This window comes from Calypte anna, chromosome 7 (assembly GCF_003957555.1).
Source record: "Calypte anna isolate BGI_N300 chromosome 7, bCalAnn1_v1.p, whole genome shotgun sequence".
NCBI lineage: Eukaryota > Metazoa > Chordata > Aves > Apodiformes > Trochilidae > Calypte > Calypte anna.
In genome coordinates, this window is record NC_044253.1 from 23995424 (window position 1) to 24017063 (window position 21640).

General features: G+C 34.6%; 1 protein-coding gene across 1 annotated transcript in view; it reads right to left on the minus strand.

The window, feature by feature from the left end:
- The window catches only part of CCDC141 (coiled-coil domain containing 141), a 45373-nt gene extending 24502 nt beyond the window's left edge, over window positions 1-20871 (minus strand). The window contains exons 1-9 of the mRNA XM_008505137.2: window positions 20760-20871; window positions 19152-19274; window positions 13371-13562; window positions 11146-11254; window positions 9664-9917; window positions 6704-6823; window positions 3348-3542; window positions 2044-2216; window positions 1083-1224 (exon numbers count right to left, since the gene is read on the minus strand). Of these exons, the coding sequence (XP_008503359.2) occupies window positions 1083-1224; window positions 2044-2216; window positions 3348-3542; window positions 6704-6823; window positions 9664-9917; window positions 11146-11254; window positions 13371-13562; window positions 19152-19274; window positions 20760-20861 (1410 nt within the window). The 5' untranslated portion in view covers window positions 20862-20871. The remainder of the gene's footprint in view (window positions 1-1082; window positions 1225-2043; window positions 2217-3347; window positions 3543-6703; window positions 6824-9663; window positions 9918-11145; window positions 11255-13370; window positions 13563-19151; window positions 19275-20759) is intronic.
- Window positions 20872-21640: the final 769 nt, after the last annotated feature.

Sequence of the window (21640 nt, forward strand, 5' to 3'; positions counted from 1 at the left end):
GAGGTTCAAACTGCATTAAATGAAGCTCAAGGAAATTTGATTATAGGACCAGATTCTTTCTGATTCTTTGCATTACGAGAAGGTTGGAATAAAGAGAGTTTTGTTTGATGTAAATATAAGCATAAGCACTGTTCACTGTAATGAAAGACTATGGATTATGGCTCAAAATATTGATTATATAATATATATGGTTATGTAAAAATATTCTTTAATGCAAGACTGGGAACAAACTTCAGTAGAACAAACTTCAGTAGAACATACTTCGTCTACATAAATTATATGCAAAGGACCAATTATGGCAAGAAGACTTCCTGTTTGATCCTGAATAGTTAATTCTAAACATAATGTAAATATTATAAGATTGCAGACTTAATTATTCAGCCATTCAATTTTATTTACTTTTTAGGTCTATGGTCTGGGATTTTCTTCATGTGAATCTTGTTAAAGAATATGCTTTAAATTTGAATTTATACATGGAACCTTACTTAGGAATCATGTATCTATTCCATTTCTGATACATCATTAAAAAGGACTCCATTACCATAGAATGTTCAACAGCTTAAAGAAGGCTGTGATGTCCTTGATAGATCAGTATCTTAGTGAATAAAAAAAATATTTATAGTAAACAGAACCTAATCTCATTCACCCTTATGAAAATTTGCTGTGGTTTATAGTCACCATGCCTATCCCTCAGTTTGCCACACTTCTGTTTTTATCTACAGCCAAATGCCACAGAAAACATAGCAACAGTATAAGAAACTTGCATGCAGGTCACAGTCCTGATTGCTTAGTTCTTTTCCAAAAGAAGAAATTATAATAGCTCATTATGTAAGCAAATATATGCTTTATTGGAAATCACTGTTAAAATGGTCTCATGGAAACAGATGCATTTTTTTCAGAACAGCTTTAGTTTCATTTGTTCTGATAGCAGAATTCAGCATTTTAACTATGACTGTGCACACTCTAACAAACCAAGACATTATTTGTAATTATTTCAGTCAACTTTAATATTCACACAAATTAACTATGGAAATGTAATGCACTGTTCATGAATGCATTAAATGTAACATGTTATGATGTACCTTATTTAGATGATCTTCAAGTGATGTAGTCCATTGTTCTTTCTTTAAAGTAAACTCTTTATAGTCTAGACACTGCCTGATGAATTGATCTACTTTTTTTTGAACGTATTCCATCATTTTCTGAATTCCTGTCACCCAAGAGCTAAAATGGAAAAGTAGAACTGTTATTTTGAATTTTTCCTCAATAATAGGGTTATAAGGATTTACAAAAAAACCTATCATCGTTTTCGTTGATTTGTATGACAGATAATTTACAAATTTTAAACTGTGATCCCTAATAGAAAAATAATCTAAAGTACGAAAATTAATTTTAAAAAATTGATAATAACTAAAATACATAAATGACATTTCCAAATAAATAATATATCACCAGTGCTTAAATTAGATTCATGTGCCAGATATCCTGATTCACTTCGAAGTACCTCATTTCACATATAATTCTGAGTTTAAACTACCTAAAGACTAAAGCCACAAATGGAAGAGCCTAGAAAGAGTACAAGCACATGGCATGCCACTTCCACTTAAAAAATATTGTTTTGTTTGGACGTTGAGATATTTCAGTGTTTTAATACTAGCTGAAAAAAAGAATGTCATAAAAATTCTAAGTCAGCATTTCTTTAAAGATGCTGTTTTAACAGAGAAAAGACATGATCACTTTACAAATCATTGTCTTGTCTTATAATTTAAAACATATAATATCAGGGAAGGAAAAAAAAATATCACAATTTGAATCCTTGATGCAGTCCTCTTCAAACTGCAAAGAAGTTGCCACACAGTTAAGATCTGAAGGTTTGATATAAAAAAATAAGAAACCCACATACCAACAGTCATTTGCCGTTTAAAGGCACACTTGCCTATTTAACTGCACAAGGTCCGAATGCAGTCTGATCCTAACTAGTCAAGTTAGGAGGCGACAGGTAGTTAAAGAGATGTAAGGAGATATGCTAAAATGGAGGCATACCTGTGAGAATCTGCTTTGTTAACTAAGGTTTGTCCCTTCTGCAAGGTATTTGCTGTGCAACCTTTAATTGCTTCCTGTAATTCCTCATACTTCATTGTCAAGATAGGTAAATGTGAGCCTTCTGAATTAAAGATTTTAAGGTAATTCTCAACATCTTCAAGACTATCAAGTACCTGCAAAAAACCAAAAAACCACAATTTGTTTTCAATATACACTTTCTTAATTTTAATTCTACTTGACTGAATTTCACTGAATCTCAAGTAATTTCTATTATGCCTTTTATTCCACATGTTTTATTCCTTCCTATATGTGTTTCCTTGACTTTATTGTATTACAATATAGAAGTTTATATTTTTTAGGTCTTGCGTTGGTAAGACTATAAAAAATAATCTGACCTACAAAAGACTACATGGTGCTTAATCTAAAACAACTTCAGAAGATAGAATGAGGAAAAAAAAATATATTTTTGATTTGGGATAGTTATTTGAAGAGATTGTCTACAAGAGTATTCTTTTCATGCTCATATTAGTCAATGGAAAAAAATTACAAAGAGAAATAATGAACAAAAGTGTATTAAGGTATTCAAGTATGATAAACAGCTTGCATTATAGAGGTAAAAAGTATTATATATAGGATGTAACAATTAATGAACAAATCTATGAACATAATTTTCATACAAGTAGTTATTACTGGACTTGATGTTTGAAAATGTAAAAATTTCATTTCAAAATATTTCTTTCGTTATGGTCATCGATGACTTACCCATTTTCACCATATAATATTAGGAAGAGACAGAAAATTAAACAGACATACTAGTCAAGGCTTCTTGTACTTAAACACAACCTGTGCATGGCATGAGGAATTGTATGAGGAACTCCGTCATTTTTCTCATGTCTAATTATTAATTATCACCTATGGACACTACTGCAAGCATTGACATTGTTTCTGGTGTCCATACTGCCCTAGTTTCCTAGTTTGGGTCTTTTAGAGCAGCTCCTGTATCTTCATACAGTATTATGCCCTCATGATATGGACCATGATCTTGATTTCCAATTGGCAGTTACTATTCCCAAAATGCTTTTTTTTTTTTTAAGCAGTGTTATTTTCAATATCTGCTAAGATAAATAAATAATTAAAAAATGAAGATACAGTTGCCAGATTGGATAGATTTTGGAGGCAAAAGGTCACATTAAAGGGTAATCAGATTTGTAACTGTCCACTCCAAATTGTTTAGCAAAGTCTGTTTGAATAATCTCATGTATGTCAATGCTTAAGAGCACACTAAGACTTGGCTTCCTTCCAACCTTGCCAGCAGTACGAAAAAAGTCATTGGCCTCCTGTAGCAGGGCTTTCCTTTCTTCCATATGGAAGCACACTTTGTCTCGCAGCAGACAGATTTTCTGATTTGAAAACTTCAGATGTTCTTTTTCTGTACAATTCTCTGAAAACAAAATCTTAAGTGCTTCAGCTTCTAGTTGTTCTACAGTGGAATTCCATTCCTAAGAGGAAAAATTTTAATCAATTACACATAGAAAAGTAATATGCCTGCATGATAATAATATAAGCATTCTAAAAACATATATCACATGTACAGAACTGAAAATTATCACCAGGATTTCTACTAAGAGGTATTTCCTAGAATATTATTTTAATGACAAGAGTTTTCAGTGGTGGCATTCTGCCTTCTTTGAGACAGTTTCATAAGCAGAAGTAGCAATTACTAGTCTAGCTGCGAAAAATGGTCTGGATAACAAGGAAACTTCTACAGATTAATACCAGATGCCCATGGCAAGCATCCCCTTCAGTCCAACCATTTCATCAAGAATAAATTAACACATTGCCCAGATAGTTATAGGAACTTTTTACTGGGACTAGCCAGAAAAAAAATGTGTCGTTAAATATGTGGATCCTCATTTTGTCATTATATACTATTTGTATAATAAAAATACTATTTCATCCAAGAATAAAAATGCATATTTCATTGTAACAGAAAAGTGAATTATCTATAATCAGTTTAAACATGGCTATAGAAAACCAAAAATAGTTCTAAATTGTTTTGGTGAATCATACTGTGTAAATTATAATTACAGCAGGCAAGGCTAATTATGAGAAAATTACTCAACCTGTACTGAAATTTCTTATAAGAAAATTTCACTGTAAAAACATTCATAAATCTGCTCAGCACAAGGCGTGCAATCGCAGCTTTAAGGTGATCTTAGAGCACAGGCTAAACTCTCTTAATTTATACTGAGCCAAGCTTCTTATCTAAATATTCACACACACTCAAAACAACATTTTTCTTATAGTATTTTATAGGTTACAATATTCTGAGTGTATGAAATTTAGTTAGACTCATTTGCTATCCTGCTTGACCATTACTCAAAATTGGTTCAATTTTCCGTAAAATAGCTAGCTATATATTTTATTTTCAGCTCTCTAAGGAAGTGTTTCTATACATAAATACCTATACTTTCCATCAACAGAGCATACAAACTTAGTGAAAAATCTGACAGTTTTTATCTGTCCTTCAGGCTTCTACATGGCATATTTGTAAAAATCTGTCAGCATTAAAACATTTATTACTTGTTTTCTCTGAAAGGAACACAAAGCCTTGTATTACCTTGACTCTTCAATTTGTCAAGAAATACTTGTAAATTCTTCTTACCTATTAAAGACACATTGCATTGTATGTGCCAGTCTGAAACCTCATCAGAGCATGTTGTTACGTAGCATTGCTACTACAGACCCAATAAGTATGTAAACCAAAGCTCCACCTTACTACTAATCCTTAGTAAAAGGACTGATTCCAGCATTGTTCAAGTCTTGAAAAATGTCAGAAAATACACAAAATGCAAACAGTTAAGAATACTATGGAATCTCTAAAGTTATTTGGCCACAAAGTGGTGCTAGCAGTTCTTTTTTTACTGTGCCAGGCATCTGTAATACACATACAAGTGTAACAGCAAAGTGGCAGCAAATATAAAATTCATTTCCAAAATCTGCCTCTTCTCTACTCCTAAGTCGTGTGTGTGTGTGTGTGTGTGTGTGTGTGTGCGTGTATGTGTCTCCATTTAATGTTTGGGAGGGTCATGGGTTTTCTTTCCAACTATGAATCCTTAGTTTTATCTTTGGTCTTGACTAGTGTACAAGATAGCAATAATGGTTTCAGTTTCAACTCTCAGCAATGTGATGTTCAAGGTAAGATATCAACTTGAGAACATAATAAACTATTCTCTTTTGTTCTTTCTGCCCCGTAACATAAAGTGTTGTAAACAAAAATAAATATTGTAAATCCTTCTTAGGCTGATCTCTAAACAGATTAAGTGAATAGTTTGTCCTGTTTGTCTTAATGCACCAATAGATGTAAGTGAACACATATATTTTATGTGAAACTGCTCGAATAGCAGAACTTTCTATCTTACTCCCTATAAGAACACTCTGCGTGTCTATTACAAAGAAACTTTTCACCATACTCTCAAAGCTGCAAAATATATATGAAATCTTACTTGAGACTTAATTTACACCATTCTAGACCCTAACAGAAATCCCAAAGAAGTTAAAGACTGGTTTATCTGTGTCCCTATTATTTCTAACACAACACTACTAGAAATTGTTGTGGCCATTCATACAGTATGGGAAAGACACTGACTAAAATCTACCTTTATTTTTGCAGCAAGGTAAGCAGAATGTTTTAAAACCCCTAACTGCTCTTTGGAAATTTTTAGTTTTGTCATGAGGGAGCTAGACAAATGACAGACATCTCTGCCCTAAGCAATTAGCAAGCTACAGAAACTGCATTTAATTAATTATCCAAGTACTGTGTTCAGTACTCCTAAGCATTCTTCCTGAACATAAACATGAATATTTACATATTCACAACCATTACATGTATCACAACCATTTTCATATTTTCTCACATAAACTAAAAATAGTTAACTATATGAACCGATAAAACTTCCGGCAGCTTCTGGAAACTACATTCATATTTGAAATTTATGCAGAATATTAACTTTTTATTAAAACATAAGTTGGGCATTAAAGGGATTCCTGAAGGGAAGGTAATTCTAACTTTAGATTTAGTGTTACTAGGTAAAAATGATATTGTATTTTTCCTACTCAGAAAGAGGTTACATTCAACATATACACAGTAGAAACTTAAGACTCTGTGTGTTGGTTTCTGTATGATCAACCAAAAAATATATTGATTACTATGCAAAATGAAAATGCCTACTATTATCCTTTTTACATTTAATGCATCGTTTCTAATTCCAACAGCAAGCTGCAAGAATAGCCTTTCCACACGGTACAAAATTGCTTTATTTTTTGCAACATGATTTAATATATAAACTACCAGTCTGGAACTTGATCACTAAATTGAAGCACCAACTAAACAACATCAAATATTGCTCTGCCTTTATCTTATCAATAGCTTTTAAAGTTCTAAATGAGAAAAACACTGAGGAACATGGAGACCTGCAGTAAAATAGAAAAAAATTGTTAGATATATAAAAATATGTATCTTATGCACACATACCAAGTATCTACTCCTATATGTACTGTTAAATGTCTGAGTTCATGTTTTGCTACTAATTTTAAAGTTGCTTCACCAATCAATTATTGATATAATTGATAATAATTAACCAATTATTGTATTTCTTACTTTCACTTTGATTTCCATTTCTTCAAGTTCTTGAAGTAACTCTTCATTTTCCAATAGAGATGAGCCTACATTTTGCTTATGAAAGTAATCTCCAATGTTTTTCTTGTACCAAGATGTTACCTAAAAACAATATTTAAAAAATTCAGTCAGTGAAAAATATGAGAAGCAACTGTCAGTTTTTTAAAATGTGTAGAGGGCAGCTTCATCAACAAAAGAAGACCTAATTTTCATTCATTTTATTTTTCATTCCTAGTGTTTATGCCTTTATTAAAATGTTATAAAAATGTTCGTGCTTTTGTATTATTTAAATGTGAATAAATGCAGAAGGAAAGCATTGTGGTCAGAACAAAAATGTACTGGAATACACTTAACAAAACAGACTGAAATGTATTCACCATGCATGACCAAATTATGAATCAACACAGTAAAAGAAAAATCAAGTTATAGTCACACAGAATCCATGTTTTTTAACCACATCAAAATATTGCACATTTTACCTAGGATAATGTTAACTTAAAACTATTCTTTTGCAAACAGTAGAAGAATATAAATCTAAGTACTTTTGCAAGAATATACACACACACACACAAAAAAAAGGGCTTAAGACCCAACAGAACATCTCTATACCTGCCTTGAAAACCCAATGAATCTATTAGCAGCTTTGAAAGATATTGCATCTTATTAGACATACTTCAGCAAGTATATGCAGCAAACATATACAGTATACAAGTATATCTTCTAAATCACACAGAATGACTTGCATTTATTTCTGCTTGATTCACAGTAGGCACCTCCCACTTTCTTTGTGAACAAAACATGGCAAGAATTTCCAAGGGAACCTTTGCATTTTAAAATAATAGTCAGAATGAATTATTAGTATTAAGGAGATTTCCTCCAATCTTTTCAGCCTGGAACATCACCACTATGCTTAAATTATTTAAGGCATACTAAGAATTAATTCATAGTCTACGTACTACAAATTTCAACAGTACACCAGAGTTGTTTGTTCATCTGTTTTTTAAATATGTTCATTTGAAAGATATTTTTAATACATTTAAAAAATCATTAAAATGAAAGAACCTTTAAAATACTGGAAATATTTTCAGTTGCAAATAAAAAGGCAAGCACATTATCTAAGGAGGTCAGTGGAGCTAGAAAAATAAACGAATGATTTACTACCGAATGTTCATCTCTTGAGTGCATTGAAACATTTTTCCTGGAAGTACATTTTCACAGAACATTTTCTAGGGGGCCAACAATATATATATTAATAGAATGGACAATAAATCATGCAAAAAGAGAAAGAAAAATTTGTCTGTAAATTAGGACTGTTCTCTGTATCATGTATCTGCTTAGTAAAACAAACTAGTATTTCTGTTATGCTAGGCAGAGGAAAAAGTCCTACTTTAGCCCTGTTACAAGTAAAGTGTTTCCCCCTTTACCACTTCAAAAGATTTCTTCCCATTACACTGTGTTTAATGAGTTGAGTTCAACTACAGCTAATACCACTGAATGATTTCAGTTGTGCCAGCTGAGCTCTTAAACAACAGCTGGACATATTTAACAGTTTTTTAAGAAAGAAACCCACAGAATTTCACTTCCCGTGATTCTGGTGGAGGGACTGAAAAGGAGAGAAGCTTAATATATCTATTTGAAAAAGGCAGTGTTTTTTCTTGACTGGTTGATATCTGAAAATCACTTCTGTTCTTCAAAATTTAGATTTTATCATTCATGTACAAAAATTATGTCCTCTGCTTGTAATGAATAATCAGTATCAGAAATCAAAGACTCTTCAAGATTTTTCTCAGATTGCTAAACTGCTCATTTTGTACTGATTATGGTCCAGGTGATTTAAGTGCTTATATATAGCCTTTCATTGCCTTCCTGGCAGTTCAGAAGGAGAGGTACATGTTCCAACAGATAACTGGGGAGGAGGGGATGTGGTGCAATCCAAACCAACAGTTTAGCTTATTCTGGCAGATTGGCCTTGGCCAGCAGCCAGACACCCACCTATCACACTCTCATTCCTCCTCCTTTACAGAATGCTGTGAGGGGGAGGGAGAAAAGGGGAGGGAAGAAACAAAATTAAAAGCCCGTAGGTTGAGATAGGGAGAACTTTTACTAATTACTACCACAGGTGAAACAAACTCAGCTTAAGGGAAAATGAAATGAACTTATTGCCAGTTATAAATTTGGTGAGAAACAAAGACAAAATCAAAAACACCTTCCTCCTACCCAGCTCTTATCTCCAGGCTCATTCTAACTTCTCTGCATAGCTCCTCTAAGAGACACAGGGAAATGGGGTCTACAGTCAGTACCTAGCAGTTTCTTCTCTGTCACCTCTTTCCCCTCACACAGATCCTCTGAGGCTGCAGTTCCTACCAGGACACACCACTTCATCATGTGCTTTGTGTGGTCACAGGCTCCTTCAGGGACTATTAAACTACTGCAGAGTAGATCCATGCTCTGATGCAGTCTTCTCCTCAGACTGCAGAAATATACCTGCTGTGATGTGGTGTGGTGTCTTTTGAAACTTCCACAGGCTGCAAGGAAATACCTGCTCCAGCATCTGGACCACTCCTCTACCTCCTTCCTCACAGCCCTTGCTGTTCATAGTGTTTCTTGCTCTTCTTCCTTTCCCTGCACTCCTCACTATGTCTGTGCAGTGTTTTACCCTTTCTTAAGTATGTGTTAACAGAGGTGCCAAGAGTGTCACTGCAGGGCTCAGCTGTGCCCTGACATGGGTCAGCTGGAACCAGAGGTCTCTGGGTTGAGGCAGCCCTGGCCACTCTGCAGGGGCCACCACCGGCCCCATGCACCCATTTAACTGGGGACTCTAATGTGAGACAGTTGCTAGGCTGGGGGGTTCTGGGGGTATTCTGGGCTTTTTTTGGGGGGGGATTTTTGGTTGGTTGGTTGGGTTTTATTACTGTGGCTTCCCCCAATATTAAATGTCTTACCTCATTCTCTTGTTGGTGCCACAAACAAATTTGCAGAACCTGCTCCAGTCCTTGACGCTGATGTTTAAGAAATTTGTCTAGTTGCCTTCTTCTGTCTTGTAGCATTTCAAGGAGACTGTCAATTTTCAAGCAGCTGCTGTGGGCTCCCTGAATCAACTCTGGATTTGCATTTGGCCACACACATTTGAATTCTTCTATGAATTCAGTTAGCTCTTGGCTTTTATTCAGAAGTGCAAGTGACTTTTCCAAAAGCTCTGCAAAAATAAAATTTCATAGGAAAAAACCCCAATATGATTTGTAACTTTAACAGTTTATTTCAAATATTATTCAAGTATTTGCATACATGTTTGTAATGTATTTGTATGTATTGCATGAATGAGTTAATTCCTCTAGAAGTCTGACTTGGTTTTGATGGTTAGTAACCTGTGTAGTTTTCATTAGCTATGCAAGTGAAGTTTAGGTCTTTATGTTCCTTACAGAAGCTGAAAGAAGTTCTACTGTCTCTAGGTCCTGTGACCATCTTGTTAATAAGCCATGAATAACAAGAACTCTTATCTTCTTTACACAACCCCTACCGTGCCACATTCAGGGTCAAAATTCAAGGGACTAGTACACTTCAGGGACCATGCTTCATTCCAGTTTCTTAAAAGCACACAGTACAAAATCTCTTGCACAGACAAAGGTGAGTATCTATAGGTCCTTGAAATGAAAAAGGAAAGTTTTTAGGTGCAGAATGAGAAAGAAGAGGAGCCAAGCCAGAATAAGAGGCAAAGCAGGCATGAAGAAAATTTTAGGAAAAGAATGTCGGCAAGGAGTTGCTAGTGAAGTAACCAACGACAGGCTGCAAACATCTGAAATCTTCCCAGCTTGTACTGGTAACTCAAGGCAAGGCACCCTAAATCTCCACCTTTCATACAAAGCAACTAGGGAAGATGCAGAAGTGGGATGTCTGCACTTCTGCAGCCAGCAGAGGATAAGGAGAAAGCCTGGTTTCCATGAGCCCACAGCAACAAACCTGTCCATGTTATTTCTTGCCTTCCAGAAAAAGGATATTATACAGAAATGTTCAATTTCAGAAAAATTTCTTCACCAGAAAGGTTATCAAGCATTGATAGGCTGCCCTAGGAACTGGTTGAGTCACCATTCTTGGAGGTATTTAAAAGACATGTATTTAAAGGTGCTTAGGGACATGGTTTAGCAGTGAGGGACTTGGCAGTGTGCAAGGTTAGTGGTTGAACTTTATGAACTTAATGGTCTTTTCCAAAAACAATTATTCTATTATTCTATGATTACATACCATAAAAAATTGGGATATATATAAAAAAGGATAAATGAGGATAACTCATGTATTTTCACCCTTTTTATTCCAATTTGAATCGCATTTGTTTAATTTGGGGGGTTTTTTTGTTGTTGTTGGGGTGGGTTTTCTTGAAGAAGTCAGTGCACTATCACACACCATCAGGAGTGAAATACTGCTTGTACCTTTTGTATGATGGTCTTGTTGCAAAAGGAGTTCTCTCAAAGAGTCAATATTGTCAAACTCTTGTGCATTTTTCAGGAAACCTTCAACTTGGTCAATTTTAACAGCAAACTGCATGAAGAAAACAAAGGGTGGGGGAAAAGCATGGTATAATTTTGTTTTGCAGATCTCCATCATAATCAGTGTTATAAGAATTCAAAAACTCTTGGGAAAACACATATTTAGTGACTGCTCAGTACTGGTGCTTTGTGGCCTCTATACACCTTCTGGTTTTCTGAAGGTTCTCACTAATTGAGGGATCTCAAACTCCCATCAACATACTCTAAAATTAGTTTTTCATTTTATGAATTATCTTTCCTACGTAGCCTTCAGACCCACTGAAAATAAATTCTTATGGAAGAATCTGTTAATTTCAAAGTCTTCAGTAATATTATTTAATATGAATGAATCCCTTGACTTGGGTTTCCTTCCTAGAATTTCTTTCTAATTCTAAAGTACTGAGAGAAAAAACATTTAATTGCAACATTTCAACAGAGGTACAACCTTCAAAATAATCCTTTGAAAGCAGAAATGAGCAGCAAACTTAAACTAAAAATATTACACTAAATATAATAATTAATTTTAGTGGGGAAACAGCATCTCTGTAATGAAGACTGAAGATAGGTTATTCCTTTACAGCCCATTTTGCATGGGTTCCATATTTTAATTACTGAAACATGCTGTCTTTCAGGGAGACCTGGAATTTCAAAATCTTCTGAGATTGTTAAAACCAAGACTGGAATTCTTTATTTGGCTTCCACCTGTGCACATGCAGTTCCAAGAATGCATTGCATGAAAAGCTGAGACACATTTTCTACATCTTAGGCAATCCTTACCAATTCTACTGCTTCATTTCAAGAATGAAGAAACCAGTAGAGTTCAAACAGGTTTCAGCGTAAGCAAAGATGTTGCAACCTATTATGAAATGAAGGAAAAGGAAAAGCAAGCACTCAGCTTTTTCTGTCTTTCCTATCTTTCCACATTTTTCTCCCTCTTGATCTGCACGATATAAAAGAAACCTATAGGGTATTAACATTTGAGATTTGAGTTCTGATCTTCTCTAAAGACTGTTCTCGACATGTTTTGTGCTTTATCACAATAAAAAAAGATTTCCATAGTCACAGGCTTTCACTTAAAGAAAAGCTTTTCTGTAAGAAGTTTCTGCAATTTCTAATAAAACTGATACTGCATTTCTTCCACCCTTCATATATAATGTGCTGAGCTCCAGCTTCTGCATTTTGTTTTAATGATATAAGCCTGTGGCTGGGGCAATTAAGGTAGCTCCTGAAGGATTTAGTCTGCACCAGATCAATCTTTGGTGGTGCAGGATTTACCATAGTGATACTTACGCCAAAGCTGCACTAATGTCTTTGTATAATATTTATCACCAGGATAATTAGTAGATTGTAGATCTTGGAGTTGTTAGGGCTAGGGGTAGAATAGTTGCTTCTGTAATTTGTTTGTGGTATTGGGCTCTTGTAGAAACAAAATTATCAGGATGAATTATTAAGCTCTTCAAAGCTCCAGAGACACAAAGGAAACTGAATGTGAGGCTGCTGAGAGCTTTAGCTCCCTCTCTATCCATGGATTAGGAGAAGAGGTAAAGAGAAATGGGTAAACAGGGAAAGACAACTCTGAAATCCCTGGGCTCACACAATCATCCTTTTGTACACATCTGCACATGGAAGAAGCATGTAAAGGACTGGCAGTTTATATTAACATTTAGTTTGCTAACATAATTCTGGTAGCTGTATGGGTATTTCAGAGTAGAAACTTCTATGTCCAATCTTCAGTAATCGTTAGTCAAAGCATCCAAGAATTTAGTTGTTTCAACATCAAATAATTTCAAGGAATTGTGAGAAAGCAAATGTATTCTGCAGAATTTCCACAGTCATCTAATTACATATTCTAGGTTTTGGTCCAGTTCCCATTATCACAGTTATTTTTCTGTTGATTTTAAATTTAGGAGACTAAGATATTCCTTCAAGTCTACATGCTTCATCCTGAACTATTCAGAAGAAAAGGAAGGCTGCAACTAGAGATTTTTATTTTCTTAATTGCTTCAAACTTTAGGAATGCTATGAACATATATAACAGAGTAAAATTACAGTAGACAGGGTACCTGTAACATAGAGGAGGTTTCAAACAAGGAGTTCAAATTAGGTTTCAAATTGATTTCAATACTAACCTCCAGAGCACTTTTGAAGAACACTGAAGTAAGTTCCAGAAGTGCCTGTCTCTTCTGTAACATAATGATGAGGGCATCCCATGCATCCCCAAGTGTCTCTGCCATGGCATCATAAACCTGTCTCTTTTCTTTGTTTTCCTCTGCAGCCTTGTCTGCTTCATGAAGCAGGTCCCATACTTGCTCTTCCAAAGCCTGAAAAGAATGGGAGGGGAAAAAAAAAAAAAAAGAAAAAAAGAAAAAAACAAAGAAGAAACCCATAAACAGATTCCAAAACACTGTGCTGATAGTGTCAGAATACTTTTTCAGTGTATCTGATAACTTCCCTACACAAGTCTCCTACATATTCATGTAAATTATTTCCATTAGCATGTTTCATAGTGAGCTACTGAATTTCATCTGTTCTTAACAGGCAATAGTTTCATAAAATTTCATTTAAAAACAAGTGTTAAGAGAATTTATCATCCTATGTCCAGTGTTTAGATTAAAATCTTTTTACATCTCCTTAAATGCAAGTCTTTCTGGAAGGGGCAGTAATGCAGGTATTCTGGATCTTCTTTCATATGTTATCATATCACATTACCTGACATTACAAGCTGTTAGAGTTTGTAAGGTAACCTACTCATAAGTCTCTGGTGACTTAAACAAAATCCAGACAAGGGTAGCTTGAACATATCACAGAATCACAGAATCATCTGGGTTGGAAAGGACCACTGAGATCACCAAGTCCAACCCTTAATCTACTACCACTGTGGTTACCAGATCATGACACGGAGTGCCCCTTCCAGTCTCTTTTTAAAAACCTCCAGCGTCAGATCCTGACAGATCCAATGTAAAAGAGGAAACTGGAGAAAACTTTATTGTTCTAAATACAGACCCAAAACTTCCAATTATCTCTAGACCTTGTATACTACACAAAAAAATTAGCTTCAACTGAAAAGGTTGATCAGTTCTCTCTAAAAGCAGTACTGTGAGAACAGTATAATGAGCTAGGGAATTTTATTCTTTCTTTAAAATAAAAACCAACAAAAAACCCCAAAAAAACCCAGAATGAAATTATTTTAACTTAACTTTACAAACTATGAAGCTAGGAAAATGAACAGTGATAAAATTAACAGGCATAAGAGCAGCTCCAATATGAATGTGTGCTTATTATTTGGTGACAAGATGATCAAAAAAAGCATCTGATCAAAAGCCATTGTTCTGGAAAACAATATACAGTCTATTTAATATGATAGTAGTCACTGCTTTCAGTTAAAAAGAACAAAAAAAATCAAAATTTCCTTGATATTTGTCAAGGAACTGAGAAAGGAGCAAAAGGGTAACTGTTGCAGTTAACAGAGTAAGGAAGGTGGAAGAAAAGAGATCCTTTGCAGTTAAAATGAAAACTGATTTAATATAATAATAATAATAATAAATAACTTTAACTCCAAATGCTAATATATGGCTCACTTCCAGAGAGCAGGTGTGAGCTGTGCATTTCCAGCAGCAGAAGCTGAACGCCCAGCACTGAGAGTGCAACAGCTTCAGTGAGAAATGGCTGGTCATGGCAAGCAGAAGAGGAGACTTTGGGCACAGGATGAAGACAAAACAAATGGCACCTTCTCAGAAAGGCAGCCATGGTAGGAGGAAAAAAAGCCATCCCCCCAAATTTCCTGATACATAGAGAGGGTGACATCTGTGGTTGCCCAGCCTGGGTCAGCTGCCCTGGGCAGCTCCTCCCAGCCCATCAAAAGCACCCTCAACCTTGATCACTACAGAAACCTGCATACCAGAGCTGGGTATAAATGAAACCTATACATCTTGTCTCTTTTGTTCTCACTGAATTAGATTCTGCAGCCTCTCAAAACTACAGTTTCTGTAGTTGTCCGTCCCAGAAAAATCAGGACAGTAGCATATAGTATTTCAGCCTCCCTCAGGAAAAAAATTAGAGTTTACTGGACATAATGAAGGTTTGGTTTTGGTTTTTTTCCACTGAGTATTACATTCAGAAGTAAACTACAGGCATGCTGGATGCACAGCTACGCATGTTTTTGTCTACATTGTTCACTTGTTTGACAACATTGCATTTTAGGTAAGGTCTGAAATCTCCAATTAGCCAATACAACACTAATAGGAAGAAGGAATGTACTTCATCTGGAAGGCTACTTTACCCATCTTTTCAGGCCTCATCCTTTGTTCTCCAGATTTTCTCTGTTGGTTAACTTCAAACACATGGGATTCCCACAATAAAAACAGATTATTCATTACATTTCACAGGCAACAGAGGCAAGCCATGACATTTAAATTCCTTCAAAACAGACCTAGGTACTGATTCTCAAAATTTCTGATTTCTCAGAAAACAGAGCCAGACTGCTTGCAAGATGATTTTGAAAGGTTACCCCCCAAAAAAGCACAGGATAAAACAATGTTTTTGTTACCATAAAGACACAGTCAAGAATAATTTGACTAGCTTTTCAAACACGTGAGAGGCATTTATTACAAATTTTCTGTGTCACACTGCTCAACTCTGTCCAATTTCATCAAAATAATCAGTATATTCTAACTACATATGAAATGCCTAGAGCTCTGCTTGTTTACAGAACAAGCAGAAAAATGTCACAGAAAATGTGACACAGAAAAATGTTTCACTCTTTCCTAAGAGCTCAGCTTCAAAGCTGTCAAAGCAAGATCCATGCAAGATCCATTTCTCATTTAGAAAACAATATTATAGAAGAATCATGAATCAGAAATAAGGTATGAATTTTTTCATACTAAAAATGGAAAATAAATAAGATCTGTGGATTTTAATATTTTTCAATTGCTTAACTGCTGATAACTGAAAGAATGTGAAGAAACACGGAACAAAACCAAAAACAAAACAAAAAGAGAAACAAAGGTTTCATGTGTAGACCAGGCCATTCTCCATTCTTGTCATTTATCACCCAACACTTGCAAATAGCTTTTGTTATGTATTAGTTAGTTTTGAAATATAAATAAATTACAGGACTAAATCCTTCAACCAATTACCTCAATGTGTCTTTGTGATTTTGGTTCACTTGTATGATCTTTTAGTAAGAAGTGAAAGTTCATCTCAAATTCAAATACAAAATATCAATTTGCTTTTATGCCCTACTAAAATCACTTTGATTGTTCTGAAATCCTGGGAGAACACTGGAAGCTGGTGAGAGTATCTGCTTCTCTGGGCAACTAACTATCCTCAAGAGGCAACAGATACATGAAACACAGAGTTTTCACAATTTTCACAATTGGTACCATTGATACGATTCTTATCCCTTCACTTTCCAGCCACTTTAAGAGGCTTGCCAACAGCTGGAGTCCATGAAAACCCTCAGTTTCTTTCCAGTCTGCAAAGTGTGTTTCAGTTCTCAATCAGTACCAATTAGAGGGTAAGCATATGTTTATCCAGTACTGGTATCTGTTAGGAAATATGCTTTTTTCTTTTTTTTTTTTTTCTTGTAATATAACAATAGAAGAGAAATAGAAAACCAATTCCAAGTGGCCTCACTGTTGTTGTTTAAATTCAGGTGTCTGAAAACTTCACAAGATAAAAAAATTGTATCCATTTCCTGGGGATTCAAGTGAAGAAATTCTTAATTACAAGTTTGATTGCAATTTTTAATTACAAGTTTTCTACTTGTAAAGCATTTATAGTTCAAAAATTAAAACCCAGAAGTATTCCATCCTCCCTTCTTTCTGAATCACAATAAAAAAAAATTACCTTTTTTCCCCTTTGGTATAGTATAACTTTCTAATCTTCTTTTTAAAAGTTATGGACTGATTTTAAAAAAATGAAGTTAATATGGCATTTAGTAAATTTTGAAATTCATATAATTTTATCATTGAAGCAATTCAGTTCTTCATCAATATAAATATTAACTGTAATAAATATGAAATTTTAAATCAAAATGTCCTTTTTTAACGGTTATTAATAATTTAATTTAATTTTCTTAAATTGTTTATATGCCCTATTAGCATTACTCAGTTGCACAGAAGTGTTTTAAAAAGATAGGAAAACCTGAGATAAAATATCACAAAGTTGCCCTATAATTGAAGCAAGTTTTACCTGAGCACAAGACCTTAAATTCATCTTTACCTTCTTAAAAACTACCTATAATGCATTCCATAAGCCAAAATCTAATTAAGAGCAAAAATAAATATGTTAAGAGATGCTGGAGTCTATAATTGATGGAGTTAGTTGGTACAAGGTTGTCAGTGAAAATAATAATGAAGAACAAAAAACTGCACTAAGACTGAAGCTGGGAGAACAATCGATTTGTGTCTTTGGCATTGTTAAAATTCACAAAATTATGTTGCTCACTAAGGGTAAAAGATCAAATAGTATTATGCATACTGGACACCATCAAAACAAAGACTACCTAACAACTGTGCTGACGTTTCAAACTCTCTCCAGTCCACATTTTTAAATTCTTTTTTATCCTCTCATAAGTAACTAAAGTTTTATGCCGATAAACATTGAAGACTGAAACGTTACTATCTTGTTAGGCATCTTCACATAACTAATGCAGAACTCATCTACAAATGCTAAGTGGAAAAAACTACTATAATCAATACTACAAAGACTGAGAATCACTCTTGTAAAAACCTTTTACAAGTCGATTTAGTCATTTAGACTGAATAATTACTGGCAAATGTTAACAGCTTACTGTAAGACAGAAAACATCATGTCTCCAAAATGCACAGTAAGTACAAATTATAATGATTATGCAGTCCTGTATTGTTGCAGCTCAAATACTGAGGAAAAGCACTAATTTTGAACTTATTCATTTTATAGAATTTTCATTAATCAATGCTAAGTGTTGCAACGATTTCAAGTATAAAACATGAAAAAAATAGTATTTATTCCTGGTAGTATAAATATATATATTTATACATATATATATATATATATATATTTATACACTTTTATATATATATATATATATATACACTTCAAGGTTTGATTTAATAGTAAAATGTTATTTGGACATCTATTTTAAAGATCATGACTATTTTATCTTCTATTTTCACCCTTCAATTTCTTTTATTTTATTTTATTTTTTTTACAATTAGAAGACAGCACTCAACTTCTTCCTGTTACCAGTGTGTAAGAACTCAACTAATTCTGAATTGTTCAAAGAGGATAGAACAGCTTGTTCCAAGAATTCCTGAGTGCAGCCCTGACTGCAATAAGGATGAGGCTCTTGCATAAGTAAAGGTAGCAGAAATACCCTCTCTGGTTTCTGTTTGTTTTTTTGGTTTTTTTTGTTTGCTTGTTTCTTTGTTTTGGTGATCTTTGGTAATGCTATGCTTCATGCTACTCAAAATCCACACTATGCATCATATCCTATTACACTCTTTATATATTGTATTAAATTAACATTTGAGATTCATAATGACTGAGGAAACACAGTCACTAGTGCACTTGATTCTATCCAGATTATGTTTGCTTTTTTGAATCTGACTTTTACATAATCTCAAAAAAATAAAATAGAAGGAATATATTAAGATAAGTCACAGTATACAGGAACTTAATTGTCTACAGATAGAAGTTCATCTGCCCTATCAAAATGAGAAAACAAGTTTTCTCCTTAGGTATCTTTACACTCTTTTTCGTATCAAACATCTGTGTTTAAAATACTTGGGCTTTTTATGCACATTTTTTTTCCATGTGGAATTAAACCAACAATCACATTGCAACAGGAGGCCCAGACAACTATGTCAACTGTTGTACCTGAACTGTAACAACTACTTGTGTTTGTGTGTGCTCTTATTACATCTTACCTTAAGTCTAGCTAGGAGGAATTCATGATCTTGCAGTAGTTTTTTAGTCTCATCTTGATTGCTGCCAATTTCTAATAAATTTGGTGTTGATTCAGCCAGCTGAAGTTTCACCCAATTTCCACACTGTGATAAGTAAACATTTACAGTTCTGAGGTTTCAGTAAGCACAAACTTTCCTTCATTTACTTACTCCTACAGGTCACATATGCTTTCTACAGTCATAGGAGCAAAGTGATCCATAAAAATGTATTAATTTGCAGAAAGTATATACAGAAGATAAAATATAAACTTCATTCATTTGAAAAAAATAAATTCCAGACTCAAGCCTTATCCAATAGGTATTGAGATTTTGGTTTTGCCTGTGAGGAGTAAGATCACAATCAGCCAAAAACTCATCTCCCCTTTTGGATGAAGATTGCATAGATAGTTAAAGGAAACTTTGTGGGTGGGGGAGTGGGCAGAAGGTACAAATATATTACAGCAGATGCAAAAACCATAAGCCTAAATCTTATTCCTACCACAGAGATCCAACATACCCATATACTGAATAAAAATAGAGATGGCACAAGTATCAGCAGGGACACTTAATAGCCTTTGGAATAGGAACCCAAACAGCAAAGTCCCACTGTGTTCTGGAGAATATGGAAAGAAAGGAAGCTTGACAATAACCCAAAGCATAGCTAATACTCTCCTTACTGTGTTGCAGAACTGCTGCAGTCTGGGAAGCATAACTCTGAAGGATGGTGGTAAGGAATTAAGCAGTGATGTCACCGGAGGAGACATGGACTGATTCTCACAGCACACAGGGGTAAAAAAAAAATGTCTTCACCCTAAACTTAAGTCTCCTTACCACAAATTTACTCCCCTGCTGCAGTAGACAGTCTCCTAAGAAGGGTGAGGACTCATAAGAGGGAACCTTCCCATCATCACAACTGAGGAAACCCCATTGTGAATAATCAGCCTAATTTGGTGACAGCCCAACTCATTATCACTTTATTCTTCATTGTAAACTCTAGTGGCTGAAGCTAGTGTCTTTTCCAAGCTGTTTGGAGAATGACAAATCAAACTGCCCATAAATTCCATCTGGGATTCAGTACCTATGCCTCCAGTTTTACTTCCCATTTCAAATTTTGCAGAAGCGCTGGGTGAGGATTTAAGCTCCCAGAATGGGCCTTTGGGTGCTTATAATAAGCAGAACTATATACACACAAGGACTACTAAAACACACAAGAATATGAATCCATAGCTTTCAAAAATAACCTCTCATTATCTGCTTTAGGCTTTTTTCCCCCCTAGCAAATAAAGAAAAAAAAAAAAGACTACAACAATCTGCATTTATGGATTTGGTAGGCTACTTATTAAGAAAAATTATTGCTGAGTGTAGCAAAAAAACCCCCAAATAACAAAAAAACACCTCATACTCCAAAAGGAAAACATGAACAGAAAAAAAAAAAACTAACTTCCAAGGAAGCTATATTACAGATTAACTGATTAAATGGCCTTGCCTTATCATTTTGTGCTAACTATTCATTCGCACAGAACTTTCAGAAGAAGTATCACTGAGCAGCAGAAAAGTCAACAACAGACATGCTAGCAGTTTCTGCCTTACCTTAAGTACAGCTATAACAATACTGGCATTGCCGGCCTGAACAGTGACTGAGCTGACTGTTGTTGTAGAAAGCTTCTGCTCTGAAATGGCTTCATTTGACATTGTGTTTCAAACGGGGACTTCATGCATTAAAACAGACTTCAATCACTTGCAAGGTCCACAGCTCATTTCAGTAAGCAACAGAGTCGCTTGGATTCATTCAGTGAAACAGCTCAGCTAACACTGATTAGTCTGCCAAAAGGAAAGAACAGGAGGTTAAAAATAGACAGCTCCATTGACTTTATCATTCTTGAGAGAGATTTGACACACCCCTAGATTGGTAGCATTAAACTGCTGTTCTTTTTTGTCACCATCTGAAGTGTCAAGGGCTTCTTCCATGGACATCACCTGACGCTGGCTAACCAAAGGAAAAGAGATTCTCAAATTAGAACAGCTAGAAAAAAAATTATTGTGGAATCTGTACAGTCAAACCAAGTGTTTTGAGGTTTCAAAGCATATAACTATATAATCTCCATTTTCACATTCTACCAGTAAATTATTTTCTCATTTACTACTTACCGAATATATGTGCTTAACATAATTATTCCACCAAGTCAAAGTATTTAAACAGGATGAACGTGTGTATAAGTGAGCTGCTGAATCAAAACAGACCAGGGATTTTTAATCCAAAAATATTTAAGACCATAACAATCAGAGAAGGAATCCAAGTACTCTCTGTGAATTCTGAATGAGTGTTTTATTCCTGCCCAAGGTTAATAATTTATCTGCTTTTACATTTAACCAGAAGTTATTTCTGCAGTCTTCATTTTGTTCCAAGGGAAAATAAGGAAGACCTTGTTAAATAATTTATACTTATGTTTTTATTCAATGCAGGGCAATTG